Source organism: Hyaena hyaena, unplaced genomic scaffold, assembly GCF_003009895.1.
Source record: "Hyaena hyaena isolate Hyena2069 unplaced genomic scaffold, ASM300989v1 scaffold_478, whole genome shotgun sequence".
NCBI lineage: Eukaryota > Metazoa > Chordata > Mammalia > Carnivora > Hyaenidae > Hyaena > Hyaena hyaena.
In genome coordinates, this window is record NW_024081110.1 from 1,344,242 (window position 1) to 1,364,094 (window position 19,853).

At 37.1% G+C, this 19,853-nt stretch overlaps 1 protein-coding gene across 1 annotated transcript in view; it reads right to left on the bottom strand.

Moving 5' to 3' along the window:
- The window catches only part of NALCN (sodium leak channel, non-selective), a 285,524-nt gene that overhangs the window by 262,001 nt on the left and 3,670 nt on the right, over window positions 1-19,853 (bottom strand). The window contains exons 3-5 of the mRNA XM_039254277.1: window positions 4,497-4,580; window positions 3,171-3,310; window positions 2,951-3,079 (exon numbers count right to left, since the gene is read on the bottom strand). Coding sequence (XP_039110208.1) covers window positions 2,951-3,079; window positions 3,171-3,310; window positions 4,497-4,580 — 353 coding nt within the window. The remainder of the gene's footprint in view (window positions 1-2,950; window positions 3,080-3,170; window positions 3,311-4,496; window positions 4,581-19,853) is intronic.

The window sequence follows — 19,853 nt, forward strand, 5'->3', positions numbered from 1 at the left end:
TAAGACTTTAAAACCCAGTTAAGATTGAACTGAACATTAAATGAAAAAATGGCATTAATGATTGGTCCTTCAAATAAATCATGAAACTTATGAAAGAGAGTTGTTATTATAGCAAGATTACTACCCTGCAGCCAATTATGAATTTTCTTCGCAGAGACTAAATTGTCACTTAAAAGGAAGGCAAGATATATGTGTATGGACATGACGCATAAAGGGCTAATGGGCTAGATTTATAAATACTGGAAAGAGAGAAAATGCAGACATTCTTCCATGACTGCTGTGCCTAATGTAACCGAAAATTCTGCCAAAATGTATGGAATTCTTCATAGAGAATTCCATTTTTAGGATTAAATAATAGGCAGGAGCTAATTAATGTTCAGAATACAAGAGGTCTTTTAATTTTATTTATTATGTTATTTATTTATCTTTTTTTTTTTTTTGCCATTCATGTCCTAGTACTGCGTATGGTGAGGAGATGGTGAAGAGGACTTTCTGAAGTGATGCAAGGGCCCTGAGGTCCGTGGTGCTCCTACCCCTCTTCACCATTTGTATTGTACTTTATGTGTCAAAGTTAGGTTTGCCAGCAGGATACCTGATCTTCTAGCTGGTTTTACAATTCTAACAAGCTTTGGAAGTCTCACATTCTGACTTGAGTTTTTAATAAAATGGAAACTTTAAATCACCTTCCTGTACTCACTGCTATTAGAACACAGAGGCTTTCTTATCTGGAAGGCTTCTCTGTTCGCCTCTATTCTATTGTTTCCCACCCACACAGTATCTTTTTCCCACCTCCATATTCATTCATGGAACAATCTAGACATATTTTACAGCCTACACACACTTAAAAAAAAAAAAAAAAAACTACCTACAGGCTTTCTTCCACACATTTGTCTCTTCCCTCACCCACACAGGCAACCCCCTTACTCACCTCTTCCTTCAACTTCCGCACCGTGTTTCTGCGAGTTCACTGCTTCTCTCCACTTAACAGTGCTTTTCTACTTTTTAACCATTTTTCCTTTGTCCAGTTTAGAAACTTGCTTTTCTTCCTCTGTTTTTTAAATTCCCTCCTCTATGTCAACTCGTCACAATGTTATTATTATCTGTGTAAATATAATGTATTGTGCACCATGCCTTTAATAGATGGTTACTAAGTACTTACTCTGTGCTAGACTACTAAGTACTAGATATCAGATGAATGCTCTCCACCCTCTCGCCCTTAGTGTCCTCAAGGACTTCACAATGTAATGAGAAAAACTGGGGGAAAAAATAGCTATGAGTGCCAGAAAGCTAGTTCTGAGAAACTGGGTTATATTAAATTCAACTCCTTCCATTACAAACAACTAGATCTTCTGGATAAATGGTAACATTTAAAGATGCCTATCTGGGCTTGCAAGAAAGAAAAATATATTTCAAGAGGTCAAAAGTTAAGAGGGAACTAAAAACTAGAGAGAGGGAAGTACATGAATTGAAAAATGGTATGAATGGGGGTTAAGTGTCCAGGAGCCAAGAGCTTGGATTTTAATGCCCACGAGAGGCAGAAAATAGGGTTCTGAGCTTATGTAAGGCTGGAAGCTGGAAACTGCCCCTCTGTATACATCCATGTTAGAATTTAAACAAATTCTAGAGTGTGATATCGGTGAAGGGGTAGTCAAACAGAGGTACTCAATCAAGCACAACCGAGTCCATAGGTACAAACCCAATATAAACAGGGAATTAGTAAACGAGAGTCACATTAAATTCAGTAGGTAATGGCACAAAATAAATAGTGCTGAAACAACTTGTTTAACTGTACAAAGAAGTTTAGATTTCTGCTTTACACTAGAACATTTCTACACCATTTTAGTAAAACATACTTGACATAGAATAAATTGCACATATTAAAATATACAACCTGGGTGGCTCAGTTGGTTAAGTGTCCAACTCTTAATTTCGACTCAGGTCATGATCTCATGGTTGTGAGATTGAGCCCCACATGGGGCTCTGTGCTGGGCATGGAACTTGCTTAAGATTCTCTCTCCCTCTCTCTCTGCCCTTGCCTCAGTCTCTCTCTCTCTCTCTCTCTCTCTTTAAATAAACATTTTTAAAGAATGTACAACTTTGAGAAATTTTAAGTGCACAGAACCACAATCGAGATAATGAACATATATATCAATCAGCCTCAAAGGTTAACTAATGTTCCTTGGTGACCCCTTATTCTTATCCCCATCCTTAACTTCCAGGCAGTCACTGGTTTCCTTTTTGTCATTACAGATAAGCTTGCATTTTTGAGAATTCGTATTCATGGAATCATAGAATATGTAATCTTTTTCATCTGGCTTCTTTCGCTCAGCACAATTATTTTGAGATTCATCCAAGATGTTGTATATATCAATCCCTCATACTTTTTTTTTTAAATTGCTAAACAGTATTCATCCCATGGATATACCACAATTTGTTTATTCATTGACCTGTTGGTGGAAATTTGGGGTATTAGCAGTTTGAGCTATTACAAATACAGTCACTATGTGTTTGTAATTTTTCACGGACATACGTTTTCATTTCCCCTGGGTAGATACCTAGAATGGAATAAATAGGACAAATGGTAGGTGTCTGTTTAACTTTCTAAGAAGCTGCCCAACTGTTTTCCCGAGTAGTTACACCGTTTCTCATTTCCATCTTATTTAAATAAGAGATGAAAATAGACAGCAGCACGCGCCTCATTCTGTCACTCTGAGGAAAGACTCCAAAGGCACACTTTGAATCTGCTTAGTCTTCTTGCCCACAGGCTTACACTTTTCAGTCTGGCTCGTCTTGAATACTTAGCTTTAAAAACCAGACCAAAAAAAATTGAGGAAGCAGAGAATATAGAACACAGCCCATAAATACTTTTTTGTTCAATTTAGACACATATTTTTCTCGTAAGAACTGTGGAAACTTTCTGCATTAAAATGCAGTTAGTAGGTACACTTACCCTGGTTTCGTGTCATTTACTACACAGTGATAGGTAAATGTTCCAAACATCTGAACTCCTAAAATTCCATACAGAAGTAGGAAGAAAAGGAGGAAAATGGAAACGCTCCATATCTGTTCTCCTGATCGCCTGGGGGTTGGGAGGGGAGGAGAAAAAGTAAGTAAAACTTACAAAAATGTCATAGACTTTTCTCCTTAACTTCTATAAAAGCAGTGCTTACTTTAAAATGTTTGTGATTCTGGTCCTTGGGAGTTCAAATCGGAAATAAATCCGGAAGGCCCGAATCATAATGAGTGGCCGTGGGATCCGCAACATGCCCCATGGTGACATCTGGTCAACTATATCAGCAATTTCAAATACCTGTAAATTAAGAGATCAGTGAACAGGCTCAGGGCTTCATGGCAAACACAGATGACTTCAGGAGGCTCACCCAGCACTCCGAACCTGGTCCTGCATTACTGTCCACTGAAACGGACTTTCCTCTGAGTCCATTTGGAAGCTGCAGCTATCTTTAGAGAAAACGAATACATACACTAGTGTAAATGCCATGGTTCCTAGTCATTTCCCATGTAATTCATCAAAGCACAGTTTGTAGTACAAAATCAAGTGCCAACTTGAAATACAGAACGAGTATGCTAAGTCTTCTTCCCTGATAATGTTCTTTGGTGGAACTTTTAATATATCTAGGACATGAAGTAGTGGAGAAAGGGCTCAAAGTACTATAAAAAAATAAAAAGGAAATGTACCATTTACTAAACAGAGGCAAAATGATAATTAGAAAACATTTGTCAATCATATAATAGCTCTTAAATGGAAAAGAACACATTAATATGCAGGATGAAATCAGACTGTTGGAGAGGTGAGCTTTATAAAAATGAGGAGAGCTCATCAATACGCGTTATGATGACTTTTCAGGATGGATGTGAATTTATTTTATTCTAAAATTTTAAGTGAAGAATATGGTAACTTGAGTTGAATTAAATGCAAAATGAAGCCTGAATGAATGTATGAAAATGAATTCTATTATGCAGCAAAACCCCACCTTTAGGCCTTTTTAATATATGTTCCCCCATTTCTCACAGTAAGGCATTTATATTTGGAAGATTGTATTTTATGTTCATCCCAATGTATGTATATGTTTCCACTGTTTTTAGTGAGGATTCAGTCACATAAACGACCAGATTTTCAGTTATTAAATTCAATGTTTTTATTCTACAAATACAGAAATCTCACCCCATGTTCTGTCCTTTATTTCGGTAAGTATATTTTTACACCTAAAAAGGTGTAAATTCTTATTTAAAAATAAGAAATAATTTGCTATAGTATTGATATGCATTACTGATTGAAAAAATTCACAGATGTGACTGACAATGATTAAAATGTTAGGGCTTTTTTTTTCTCATAAACATTTAAAATAACGTAATGTTGTAGAAAGTTAACACTATCACATTTAACATATATTCGTTACTATTTTTATTGAGATTTTTCAATACAGAACAATGCACGTTTTGGAAAATACTCCCCGTAATGTAAAAGTTTTAATTACCTGCAATACCAATGAAACCCAAAGACAGAAGACCATAAATCCATCAAAAACACACCAGCGATCCTTCACATAGGAGCTATCTCCCTAAAAATAAATTGCACATGGAGTTATCACACAAAATTAGTAATTTCAAAAAACATCTGTGGAAAGAAGGGTCAAATGTTAATTCAGTATAAGCTATCCATAATTTTTGTTTCACAGTTGAACAGACTTTCCAAAGGAATACCTTTACCATTTTAAAGGAAGCATTTTTACATAAAGAAAATCATTTATAAAACTCAAGTTACTGCAGCGCGAGGCATGGAAAATTTTAAGTTCACGCAAATGAAAAACATCACTATTTTTTCTCTTAGCCACACAAATTTTACCATTGAAGAAACCAGAGGCCATCCTACTCAGTAGGCAGCTTAGGCCCTCAACCAGCTCTCTTCCTTCAAGAGCCAAGCGCCCCAGGGATCATCATGAAGGCCTTTCAACCTTTGGACCAACCAGCATTAGTAGGAAATTAACGACGAATCCACTGGGAGCTAAATTATAGGTGAAGAATAAATTTGCCTTCGTTATCAAATCTATCAAACATATATTGATTTCAACTTTAACTGGAATCACATGTGATAAAGAAGACAGATGACTTTCAATAATCAATCTACTCTGACATTAGAATGATATTTTTATAAAATGGGAATTTTAGGAAAAAAATTTCCCTTTCAAATAACAAACCAGAAAAATCCATTAGATGAGAATTGGAACCTTAAGTAGGCAGGCCTTTTCCTTCTTAGGACTGCTCCGTTAAGTCACTAGTTTCATCACAATCTATGAGACTCAATTCTGAATTCAGTGACATCTATCATTACCAACTCTGACTGAACCTCCCTAGAAAATAAAAACAGGAACAGAATGCCAAAATTTTTTTAAAAGGATGAAATCTGTTGTAGGATATTTATACATAATTTCCAAAACCATCCACCCTTAGTAATAAATAAGTTATCAAAAATATTCCTTGAGAAGTTTCCAGAAATAACTTATATAATTCACAAAACTAACAGTATGATAAGCCACTTAATGAAAGTTATCCGACCCAAATGTGAAGTATAAATTCAGCTTAGTAACACTGAGGAATCATCTACTTTACATAGCGGATGTATAATGCCAGGCACCTGGGCGGCTCAATCGGTTAAGCATCCGACTTTAGCTTAATTCATGATCTTGCAGTTGGTGAGTTCGAGCCCCATGTGAGGCTCTGTGCTGACAGCTCAGAGCCTGGAGCCTGCTTCAGATTCTGTGTCTCCCTCTCTCCCCCCCCCTCTCAAAAATAAATATAAAAAATTTTAAAAAGAGGATTTATAATGCCTAGTAAAACCCACACATTCACACAAACACACAACAATCTTTCATAGAAAAGTAGATATGTACACACCCAGCTAATGTGTAAGATAGAATAATTTACAATAAACCTATATAGGGGTGGGCAAGGCAGGAAGATTAATTCTATGAAGAGTTTAAAGAAAACAATGCTGGTTCCCAAAGGTCTAAATAATTTTATCAGTGGTAAGAGAATCAACCAAATTTGGTAGCTCCTCTACTTGAGAAGATTCACAAAAGAGATATGAAAGTAAAGCCTGAGGCCTGGGGTCTGGGTCATGAGGAGGACAACGAACTGTTAAGTGTTATGATCATCATATGATGCTTTAAACCTGATGGAAAGAGAAACTGCACCTCAGGGGCCACTGGTTCCGAATACACAAACACTCACACACACACACACACACACACACACACACACACACACATCAAATACAGTACAAAAAAGGATATGATAGTTGCCCTCAAAACCTGACAAAACACTTTTACTAGAAGTATCATGTTTGCCTGGTATGTTGCATAGTTAGCTGAAAATATGAATTAATTATAATCTAAAGGTAGACAATGTAGCCAATATAAAATTGAATTTTCTCTGAGGCCAATTTTAATTGATACCCAAAAAGATGAGGAAATACAAATCACTTATAGTTGCACCTTTGAAGATTCCTTTGAGTTTCTTAATATATTAAGCAAATTTATTGTTCATTCATTCATTCGTGCATTCACTCGATGCATAGAATATTTTTATGATCTAGACAGTGTTTAAGGCAGTAATGACATAGGAGTGAGAAAAAGCAACTCTTACCCTTATGCGATTTACACTCTCAGTTTAAAAAAAATGTTAAATATATAGGGGTCTCTGGATGGCTCAGTCGGTTGAGTGTCTCACTTCAGTTCAGGTCATGACCTCATAGTCCAGGGCCCACATGTTCATTGAGTTTGAGCCCCACATCAGGCTCTGTGCTGACAGCTCAGAGGCTGAAGCCTGCTTCAGTTCTGTGTCCCTCTCTCTCTGCCCCTCCCCTGTTCACACTCTGTCTCTCTCTCTCTCTAAAATAGATAAACATTTAAAAAATTTAGAAAAAAAGTTAAATATACAATATATGTTGATACATCCTATGAAGAAATATAAAAGTGAACGTTTTCAAATTGACTTGTATTAAACAAATGTACTTTTCACTGGAATGTTGGCAGGAAAAGAGAGAAAAATATTACTTGATCTTTAAGAATGAGGCATAGTTGTAATTGTTTTTTAAAAAAATACAAAAAATTCCAAAAATGAAAACTGAAATGTTATGGGATGCAGAAGAGAACTATTTTAGGCTAGTTCTCTTTTTAACTTTGAGGAACGTCCACACTATTTTCCACAGTGGCTGCACCAGTTTGCACTCCTACCAACAGTGTAAGGGGGTTCCCCTTTCTCCACACCCTTGCCACCCTACGCTCCAGCAATAATCCTACTAGGTATTTACCCAAAGAAGACAAAAATACCAAATCGAAGGGATACATTCACCCTGATGTTTACAGCAACATTATTGATAGTAGCCAAATTATGGAAAGAGCCCAATTGTCCATTGACTGATGAATGGATAAAGAAGAGGTTGGGGCGCCTGGGTGGTTCAGTCAGTTGAGCGTCCGACTTTGGCTCAAGTCATGATCTCACGGTTTGTGGGTTCGAGCCCTGCATCGGGCTCTGTGCTGACAGCTAGCTCAGAGCCTGGAGCTGCTTCAGATTCTGTGTCTCCCTCTCTCTCTGACCCTCCCCTATGCAGTCTCTCTCTCTCTCTCTCTTTCTCTCTCTCTCAGAAATAAATAAAACATTTGAAAAAAAAAAGAAGAGGTGGTATATATTTATGGTGGTGAAATAGTCCACTAGGCATAAGTTTTATGTATTACCTTTTGGTTTAGGTTCCCAAGAGTCATTTAATATTTACGAAAACCTGTAATAAGCAGTACAGTGAGCTGGGATAGCAAAGACCAGCAACACTCGGACCCTCCCTTTATACGTTTTGCCCTTTTATGTTCACTATTTTTCATGCTGTCCTGTCTTCCTGAAAAATCCTTCCAAGTCTATGCCAGCTTTTTCCTTCAGACTCTGATCTGACCACAGCCCACCTGATTGATGCTTTAGCTCACACATAATGCAGCAAGCGGCATCTCAACTCATGTTGATACTCAATACATGTAAAAAAGGTTCATATTATCTAACTTCCAGAATTATCCTCTATAATTCCCACCTGGTTGTTTAATGAATTAAAGTCTTCACCCTCCTGTTTATCAGTTCCTGTTTATCAGTTTTGAAGTCTGAGTTTCCCACTTAAGTCTTCCTTAACATAATCCCTAGTGTTGCATTAAAAAATAGTCTCTCCTTGTAAATGAGTCTTTTCTAAAGAGAGACTAGACCTTTTCAGGCACCTCGCACAGAGTGTGACATACAGAAGATACCAAGTGAATGAATTAGGTAAGCATCTATATGAAGTCTTATAGAGTTTCTGCAGATTACAATGCATACAGTAAGATGCCCATTCATATGCCTCATGAATGCATCCATTGAAGCATCCATTCATTGAAATTAGTATTGTTCCTTAAAAGGAATGATTCTTTGACTTCTGGCAAAGAGAGAAAGATGTGTTCTTATCTTTCAAGGTAATATCTAAAAGTTGAGACTTTTTTCCTTATGATCATGAAAGACCACAGATGAAATTATGAGGTAACTTTTGGGTATTTCCTGGATTCGTACAGTTTGACTGAACAGAGCCTACAGGCCATGCAAACAGGCAGCGGGTCAACGTGCAGATAATTTGTGCACTATAATGTAATTGCAAATATGACTGAATTGAAATTGACATCATGTTAATCACTACTAATAACCACTACTGTTTCATAAATCTAAAGCAGCTTTTTAAAAAATACTTATTTTTGAGAGAGAAAGAGATAACGTGAGCTGGGAAGGGGCAGAGAGAGAGGGGGAACAGAGGATCTGAAGCAGGCTCAGTGCTGAGAGAAGACAGATTGAACCGACAACTGTGAGATCATGACCTGAGCCAAAGTCAGTGCTTAACCGACTGAGCCTCTAGGCACCCCTAAAACAACTTTTAATAAATAGACTTTGAACCTGACACTTTGAAATATAATCTCATAATACATTTTATATGTGACACATTTACCAAATTGTCTTTTTTTATTTGTATTGTCAAAGACGTTTAATCATAATTGGTTAAGTATGGCCAGATCCTTTTAAAATCCTCTTATGTTAATATCCAGGCTATAATATTTGCAAGTAATAAGCTGCCCCTTTACCCTACTTCCAAAATATGTAACCAGAGCCTAACGCATGGTACTCAAGAAATGTTAACACCTCAAATATGACAGAAAGGTTTTAATTTGCTTGTTCCATCAACAAAAATGGAGAGCAGAGAATGCCAAGGCAGAAATCTGCATGCTGGCGGCTGAGGAGTTATTCAAGAGCTGTCTGTCAGTTTTTACAAAGGCAAATACTCAAAGGCTGCCAATCAATTATGCAGTATAAGAGAGTAACTTAAATTGCCATGCAAGTATTTCATAAGCAGGGAAACCAAACACATTTATCTGAAGACATTTCTTAAGGATACAGTTTGCAGTTACAAAAATGATATGCACTGGTATAGCTACCTAAGGACATGATTTATCGTTCCCAGGGCCCAGGGCCCATCTGTCACTGTGTCTTAGCCTGATTATTTATCACTTCAACAGTGCTCAGAGCATGCACGTTACTTTTACCTACGTTTATTGCCAGATGAAAAATAGACAAATGAGAATTGTCTGAAGAATTCGCAGTCTGCGATACATGGAATGCTCTGCCACAACACAAACATCTATCACCCAAATGGTTTATTTTTGCCTCCAGGGGTCTAGTGAGCTAGACTGCTTCTCAGAATAGGGATTGGTGGGGAGGCAATTAGAAACAAATTATTGGGGAGTGGGAATGAACTGGCAGATACCTTCAAGCACGGGGAACATTATAAAAGCTGTGAAATCCTTAACATAATACGTGCCCCTAACAAAAGTTTTTGAAGACATTTCTTGCCAGAAGGACTTCTGGCCTCAGTTTCTCCTGTAGAGCATTGAGCATGTTCACCTCTGGAGTGAAGCTCTCAAATCCAAAGCAGATCGGGTCACTCTAAGATTTGAGTCCCCCGTATACCTTTACTGACCCTTTACTTTCATCCCCCAACACCCCTGCCACAGACCACATTTACTCAGGACACTGGCTTCATGGTCCTGTTTCTTCAAGACTTCTATCTCCCCCAAGAAGACTTTTTCACTATTTCTTGTGCTCTCTCTTCCCCATATCTTTTACAGAATGCCATTACAGCATTTTTGCAAAACAACAAAGATGTGTCTCAAACTGAATTCTCCCTATACAAATATTCATTATTTATAGTTGCAAAAATATTTGTCCCCAGATCACTATGTAACTAGAAAAATTCTATAGTGAATCAGCATGCGTGCTAATGGAAACATTGAAGCTGCCCATAAATCATTCAAGAAGGTCTAGGTGCAATGTAGGTAGAGCTCTGTTGCTCTTTTGGGCTAACTCTTGTCCTGGCATTGATCATCTACTTAATAAATAAGGGTCAAGTGCATCACAATCTTCCCCTTCTCGTCTTCCCTCAGAGGGTTAGCTTTTCATGGGACCTGGGACTGGAGTCTACCAACCCAGGTCATTTGATCTTACTTCATCAATTTTAAGACATCCTATCTCCCTACTCCGCCCCAACATAGTTTAACATTTCTAAATTTAGGATGTATTTTGTAACCAATTGTATCAATTGACTGCATCCCTTACAATCTTACATCTTACAATCAAAGTGTAATTAGTAGCACTTTTTCTTTCCTAGGGACTGCAACGTGATGCCTCATCTTACAACCAACGACCCCAAAGATTCAATCAAATGTGATAGATAGTCGTTTCACATATTATTTCTTTGCTAATAGGCGCACAGGGTCTAACTTTTGTTTGGCACATATGAAACATCTACTCCTGAATTCAGTAAGTACAAATAATGGAGTGATAGGTGTTTTAAATACAGAAATGTGCAGGTAGAGAGTTATTCAGTGTAAGAGAACAATTTAGTGATATTTGGAGAAGTTGGTTGAGGTTTCTATAAATGCATTATTAGTTTTCCCATTTAAATTGATGGAATACAGGCACCTGTTTCCTGCAAATAAGCTGAAATATATTTGCAGGAACTGATCAGATGCAGAAACTGAGGGGTGCTCATATGTGCTTTACAAGTCGGATCCACAAAGTGGGATGTCTGTCTGTCTCCTCCTAGGGCATTGTTGAGATCATTAGAAGTGGTCCAATCAACGTTGGCTGAATGATTAAAGGGAAACTTGGAAACCGTACTTGGGTTTAAAATATAACTCTGTCTTACATCTATGTTATACTTATATCTTAAGCACCTTAAAATGTTAGCATCTTGAATTTATATTTATGCATAGTTTAACATATTAGGCAAAACACTAGGTCAATAAAATTAGTGGGCAATACTAGAAAGCCACAACGTCAGTACTTTTGTTTTGAAAAATAAAGTTTCTGGATTTGGCATGTTGTAGATAATTCTATAAAGTAGGTGTTAGTAGATCACATTCCCTTAAGCATTAGGTAGGAGTTTTAGGTGTACCAACCATAACGTTGCCAAGCCAGGCTAGATATAATTTTAGACCATTGCCAAACAAACACTGGTCCGCTTCTAGAAATATGTTAGATGGACTAATAAAGTTCTGTGCATGGAAAACACTCTTTCAAAAATAAAAGGCCAGGATCCCCCAAATCTCTGACATATGTGTACATCGACTCACACAAACTCTTCCAACAGAAGATATATGACATATTGGTGTTAATCACTTAATTAATAAATCTGACTGCTCTTCTGAAATATTTTGGTGAAATCAGTGCATATGACGTGATTTCCAACCAAAATATTTGTACAGCTCTGTTACCAAAAATGTAAAAACTTACTAATAAAAGCATAACCTGATGCTTAAAATAGAATGTGAGATGCACATATATATTCATAATGATCCTATGTGTGTGTGGAAAAAAACACAAGCATAAGTCCTAGAAGTGAACAAACAGCACATATTTGCAAATTTTATGGATAAAGATGCTAAAAACCTGAGAGGTAACCATAGTGCTATTGGCAAATGAATTAAGGTAGAAAAAGCATGGAAATATTTTATGAAAAAGCAAGTTTTTTAACAGACAGATGATTAATAAAAGTTTAAAAAATATAGCAGGGTTATTAATGAGAACATAGTAATTCAAGCTTGAAGTCCTCTGGAAAATTATCATACAGTCCCTGTATGGGCTGATGTATTTTATTATGGACTGATTTAAATATTTAAATCTTTCTCCTGCAACTGTAAAACCAAAACCAATTTACAAATACAAAGATACAAGGCCAATAAAAGGTAAATCAACAACATAAATTAGTGTAACATGATCATTTGCTAAAATTAAGTCTTTTTTAAAGTTTATTTATTTAGGGGCGCCTGGGTGGCTTAGTCGGTTAAGCGTCCGACTTTCGCTTAGGTCATGATCTCGCGGTTCGTGGGTTCGAGCCCCGCGTCGGGCTCTGTGCTGACTGCCAGCTCAGAGCCTGGAGCCTGTTTCAGAGTCTGTGTCTCCCTCTCTCTCTGACCCTCCCCTGCTCATGCTGTCTCTCTCTCTCTCAGACATAAATAAAAACATTTAAAAAAAAATAAAGTTTATTTATTTATTATGAGAGAGAGAGAGAGACAGATCATGAGCAGGGAGGGGAATAGAGAGAGGGAGACAAAGGATCCAAAGTGGGCTCTATGCTGACAGCAGAGAGTCCCATGCGAGGCTCAAACCCCACACATGGGATTAGAACCTGAGCCAAAATCAAGAGTCAGACACTCAGTCAACCTAGCCACCCAGGCCCTCTGCTAAAACTAAGTCTTATGAAAAGTTTAAGATTTGTTCCCAGCTTTAGTATATAATCCAAAAGTTTAAATTGTATATACTTAAGGTGTACAACTTAGTTGTTGACATATGTTTATAACTCAGTAGAAAAAAACAAACAACCTGATTTTAAAAGGGCAAAGGACCAGAATAGATATTTCTCTAAAAAAGACATACACATGGCCAACAGGTATATGAAAAGGCACTCAACTTCACAAATAATCGGGAAAATGAAAACCAAAATATAATACTATCGCACACATGTGAGGATTTACCAAAGACAACAGGTAACGAGTGTTGGGGAGGATGTGGAGGAAACAGAGCCCTGCGTGCTGTTGCAGGGAATGTAAACTGGGACAGCCATTATAAAAAAAAAAAAAAACATTATGGAGGTTCCTAAAAAAATTAAAAATGGAACTACCTTATTATCCAACAATCCCACTTCTAAGTGTATGTCCAAAGGAAGGTAAGTTTTAAATACAAGAATGTAATCTCAAGTCCAATATACTCTTTAGTCCGTGTCTCTCATAACATGCATGTTTGCAGAAATAAGTGTTACAAAAATGAAAATAAAGTCATGACGTTCAGCAGTGGGGGGTATTCAGTGAGACGATACCTTTAAAGCTTGGTTCAGGAAAATCAAACTTCCTATTTAACTACATTTAACCAAAATCTTAGCTAGCATTTAAATACTGAACACCTTAATGAGATATCAAGCTGTAACAATTATTTCAAGATAATGTTAGCAATGCAGTATTACTAAAATCTGCATTATATTTGTACTTAATCCAAGTATTCCTAAATGAAAAACAGAAAACTGTGTTTGATGTTAATTTTCAATTTTCAATTCTTACAGACTGAAAATTAAAAAAACACTCAGTTATAGTCAATAGCTCATCATCCAAATATTGACAGAATCAGAAAACACTGGATATGACTCATTAACAGCATTTTGAAAACAACCTGGTCATAAATCAAATATTTTCTTATTTAACAACTGCTTTGACTTTTAATATTTCAACTATTAAAACCTCTGTTCATTCAATGCTCTGTTCACTTGGCATGGATATATTAAGTCCACCTCTGTGGGCTTTTTTTTTTTTTAATATTTTTATTTCTTTCTAGGAGAGAGAGAGAGAGACAGCGTGAGCAGGGGAGGATCAGAGAGAGAGGGAGTCACAGACTCTGAAATAGGCTCCAGGCTCTGAGCTGGCAGTCAGCACAGAGCCCGACGTGGGGCTCAAACCTACAAACTGCGAGATCATGACCTAAGCAAAAGTCGGACACTTAACCGACTAAGCCACCCAGGCGCCCCCACCTCTGTGTTTTTTATCATTAGACTGTGACAGTGCAATGTCTACTGTCATTTTCATGATATAAATCCAAGCCTTAATTTATGAAATAACTTAAGAAGCAAAGCTTTTATTCTAGGAAATGTCATGCCTTTGTTCATTTAAATTGGAATCTCAAAGAAATCAACACATGGTGATTTTAATCCCACGTGCCCCATCCAGAATATTCAGATTGTCATTGCCTGAGGCTACATACACAAGGGCCCGGTCGTCCGAGGCCCTCTGGGGAAACACAGAATTCAAAACAGGGCTAGGCTGTGCTGAGTGAAGTTACAGTGGCGCAAGATTCCTCCACCTTGACAAGACTACCAATTTTGGGAACCCTGACATATCGAAACCTAACGTTTAGAGTAACTGGCCTAGCAAGTTAGTGAAAAACCCAACCTTCGAATCAAGCTGAAATCCACTGGCTGAGGCATGGCAGGTGCCCGCTGCTGCCATGACCCAATTCTTCCCGGAGGGCTGTGGGTCACATATTCTAGCCATGTGGTCTTTCCTGGGGGCCATGCTTACCATACTCACGATAGGCCCTTGGTGATTTTCTGAGTTTCCTGGTTTCTTGGTAAATGCATTAAGATTGCGGTGGCTTTGATGGTTTCTTTCAAGTTCAATTCCTACACCGAGTTGAATTTCTCTTTGGCATTTGTACCTCACTTTTCTGTGAGGTGCCCGACAAACTTCAGAAAATTTTTTCAAAGCTCCTTACAATATCTAACAACGCAGGCAGCTAGCTGGTCACGTGGCTAGCTGAAACTAACTCTGCACTGAGTTGAGCAGTGTGCCTCCCCCCCCAAAAGCCATACCGACTCAGAACCTCAGAATGTGCCCCTACCTGGAAATAAGGTCTTTCAAAAATGTAATGACTTAAGATGAGGTCATACTGAATTAGAGTGAGCCCTGAAACCAATGACAGTGTCCTTAAAAGAAGAGGTAAGCACACACAGAGACACGTGGAGGGAAGACGTCCACACGAAGACAGGAGCAGAGATTGGAGTAATGCAGCTACAAGCTGAGGACTCTTAAAAGCTGCCCAGCGCCACCCAAAGTGAGAAAGAGCAAGTTTTCCCCCAGAACCTTCAGAAAGATCACCGCCCTGCTGACACTTCGATTTTGGACTTGTGGCCTCACAGAACTGTGAGACGATAGACTTCTGTTGTTTTCAGCCACCCAATTTGTGTCACTAGTTATAGAAGTAGGAAACTGATGGCAAATCCAAAGCACTTGTGAGCTCTTTGGAGCTTGTTTCTTTACGGACCACTATGACCATGTCATCAAAGGAGGGAAGTCAGGCGATAACAAACGCTTTGAGAGCAGTGCTCAGGGAATTAATCACTGTACTTTTAGACAAGCTTCCAGCCTCACTCCTGTCCCTTTTGTCTCCACTATCAGGTGCATCAGGCTGCATTTCCCCCTGGGACTTCTCCCCCAAACCTTAATGTCACCAGGCTAATCAGATATTCACTCTCATAATTGTGAACCTTGACTTCTGAGGACAAAGACAGAGAGAACCTGGGGCATCGTTCACAATGCCGGCAGTGGTGATGTGTGGACCCGACGGCTCCGACGTGTGACCTGAGCTAAGGTCACTGCTGCCCTGAGTGCAGAGCCCCCTGGAGTGATTGTCCAGTGCCGTGTGCACTCAATACGCCCAAGAGACCTCCCACCACTTCCTTAAAAAAAAAAAAAAAAAAAAGACAGCCAGAATTTGCTTCTTAAGCCATACAGTAGGCAGCTGTGTCCAACACAATGTATATGCTAAATAAACTACTTTAAGGTGAAGCAGTTGACTTCACTTGGAGTGAGATCATGATGGTAGTTTTTTGAATCTCCCAAATTTCCTAAGAAAATAAAGTGAGATAGCATAGAAAAAAAAAATCTCACAGACTTAATCTTGAATAAAGCTAAGTGACAACGTATTCCAAAATAGAGACCAAACTATTGACAGTATCAACACCTACTAAAGACCACAGCGTGGGGAGGATGTAGAAGGAAGTCATGCAAGGAAGTTGTGGCTGATCCACGAACTTCATACCGAAACTACTAACAAATACTAGTGAAACACTCAGGCGAACCCTCAGAAGGTGGATCTGGGAATAAATAGCAAAATTATTAGAAATGTAACCAAGCAGTCTACAAATTGCAGGTGAATATAAAACAAAAGAACAAAACAAAAATAAGTAACAAATGCCAAATGGCCTCTAAGGGGTTATAGAGAGATCAGAGGTAACAGAACATCCTAATCTCCCAGATGAACCTAATAAAAACTCCTTACAGGGAGACCAGAGACCCAAGCTAAAGAGAAACTTCTGGAGTAGAATATAAAGTGGGTACCGCAGGAACATGAGGCACAAAGGATAGGAAGGATTAGACTAGAGGACCAGCAGTCCGGAGGAGGCTGAGCTCAGACCTGGGACGGTCACCACACGGAGAAGCTGTTGTTTTATACTTCATGGTGACAACAGGGGAGGGGACCCTCAAGCTGATCGTTTATGGAAGCTACTCTACCCGTTTCACATGAGCAACAGCCCAACAAAGATAACAGAACAAAAGGATTATAAAACGAAGTCTTTATGAATATATAATAATCATATATTATAGTTGTGTAATATATATGATCAAGTCCTTACAAATATGTAAAATGATCAATATTTTACATATAAGTATGTAAAATAATGTACAAAAATATAAGAAACACAAAAAATAAACATATTAAACAGATAAACACTCCAGTAGAATACAACAAAGTGATCAAAAGAAATTGAGGGCTTTAGGATACAAAACAGATGAACATAAGGGAAGGGAAGCAAAAATAATATGAAAACAGGGAGGGGACAAAAACATAAGAGACTCTTAAATATGAAGAACAAACAGAGTTACTGGAGGGGTTGTGGGGGGGGATGGGCTAAATGGGAGGCAGTAAGGAATCTACCCTTGAAATCATTATTGCACTATATGATAACTAACTTGGATGTAACTTTAAAAAATAAATTAAATTGAATAAATAAATACATAAATAAATAAAAAGAAAAAGAAATGCCACAAAAGCACCACAAAACTGGAAACAGGGAAGTACAGAAATGATATCTAAGTAATAGGAGACTATGAAAAAATGACCGGAAAGTGGTCAGGAAATAATTAGAACGAAATGAAAACAAAAACATTTTAGAAAGTGAAGTAAACTTGAAGGCACACAAGATTGAACAGACCACATGGGCAGTACAGTAAGGGAAACAGAATTCAAAAAAGATAAAAAGAAAGAAACAAAGAAACAAAACACACGTAAGGAAAATGATGGAAATAAAAGAGTAAAACATGATGGTGGTGTAACTGGAATACAAAAGAAATCCTAAAGAACAATGAGACAGTACGGAACAAAATAAATATCATGTGATACATCTATTCCATAACAATCAACAAAGGTTTATTTATATAGAGCTACTAACTTGACTCTCACTATTTAAAAGTATTTAAAAGAAAAGGTCATACAGAAGAAAAAAAAGTTCTCCTAGTCACGTATATACCAGAGGCAATCAAGTAACATATTTAAGAATCTCAAGAAATGTAAATGTAAAACACCCTCAAAAATCTAGGAATAGACCAAAAAAAAAGGAAACCAAATAAGCAAAAGAAAAGATAAATTAATAAAGGTAAAAGCAAAAATTAATAAGTTAGAATGAATAAGATAGATCGAAGTAAACCAACTGGCTAATCTAAAAAAAAAAATGAAACAAAACAAACAATACTAGCCAACATAACCAAAACAAACTCTAATCTTTTAATAAAAGATTGAAAATTCAGAGAAAGTACTAATCAAACAGAGAAAATTAAAATTATTTAAACAACCTTATGTTAACAAATTAAATAGTGGATAATTTCCTAAGAGAGTATACTTCACCAAACAGATCCCCATAGACCATGAAAGTCTAAACAGAACAATTTCCACAGAAGAAACAGAAATAGAAAGGAGCTCCACCAAAAAAAAGCACTAGGACCAGATGGTTTCATAGGAGATCTGTACCAAATTTGTAAAGTTAAAACAGTTTTAAGATAGAGCATAGGAGTGCCTGCGTGTGCATGAACCTCCCCCCTCACACACACATGGAAAATCTAATATCAAAACTTGACAAAGATTAGACAAAATTAAAACAAGGAAAATAATAACAAATATAATTAAATAACACATTGAACTGGACTAAAACTGTGCCATGATCCATTAAGGTTTTTCCAGATGTGTAAGGATGGCTTAATACTACGAAATCTACCCTATTACAAGAGCTATAGAGAAAAATAATCATTCAACAAAATTAAAAAGCTATTCGTGATACAAAAGTCAAAAATTGTAATTAATGTTTATTCACTTAATCTGATAAAATATACATACTTCAAACTCCAATCTTTCTAATTATTTAACGAGAAAACATTAGAGAGGTTCCAAATAAGCCAGGGGTTAAGCAACGACGTTCGCTGCCTCTGATACTTTTTTAAATTGAGCTGACTCAATTAAGTAAGTGAAAGCAATTAGAGGCATATGAATTGGAAGTAAAAAGACAAATCTGTCTTTATTTTTATACCAAAGGATGATATGGAAATACCAAAAGAATTAATGGATTAACATAAAAATCAACAGCTTTCATTTAAAAGAACAACAGAAAGTTGCAATACTTAATAGAAGGTAAGACCCGATACTGACAGCAAAAGATGAAATAACACACCAAAGCATAAATATAACAAAAAATGTGCAAGATGTATGTAAGGAGAAGTATAAAACACTCCTGTAAGACACAGGGGCGGACTTGGTAGAATGGAAAGACAGCACATGATTTAGGACAGAAGGAAGTCTGTGAGGCCTGAAAAACCATGAGCAAAGACAAAGACAACTGAGTACAAGTAAAAGCAATTTACATCATAAAGGGCTAATATTCCTAACATAAAGAGTGCCCAAAATTTGAATGAAAAATAATCAGAACTTGAGAATGGCCATACTATGCATACAATGAGGCTCAACCTCACTCCCCAAAGGGAAATGCAAATCAAAACTATACTGAGTTACCATTTCTCACCCATCAGGTTAGCAAATGTCTATAAGTTTTACAAAATACCTTCTGATGACCATTTGGGGAAAGAGCTACCTGTTACATTGCTGTGTACAAAGCCAAAATGGTTCTGGGAACATGGAATATAGAGAAACTAATAATGGAACCCACCAGGAAGCAATTCACCATTTATCTAGAATGTAGAACTTTCTACAGAAGATTCATTTTTTCAATGGATAGATGATATGAAAAAAAACTTTTTGCAAGGTTTGTGCAGTTGAGAACTAATGGGCTTAAAGAGACTTACATGAGATTTAAAAATATCACAAATATCCTTTGTGGAGCCTGTGTGAGTCCTGATTCAAAGAAGCTGTCTTCTTATAAAAGAAATATTTGAGACAATTGGGAAAAGACAAATATGAATTGGTACTGGCCTACATTAAGAAACTGTTGTTAATTTTGCTAAAGGCAATAATGGCACAATGGTAATGTTTTCAGAAGTTTATCAGCAATGCATATGGAGTTATATCTGAAATGACCTGATTTCTCAGATTTGTCTTAAAATGAATAGAGTTGGGCAAATATTTTTTTAACATTTTTATTTATTTCTAAGAGAGAGAGAGACAGCATGAGCAGG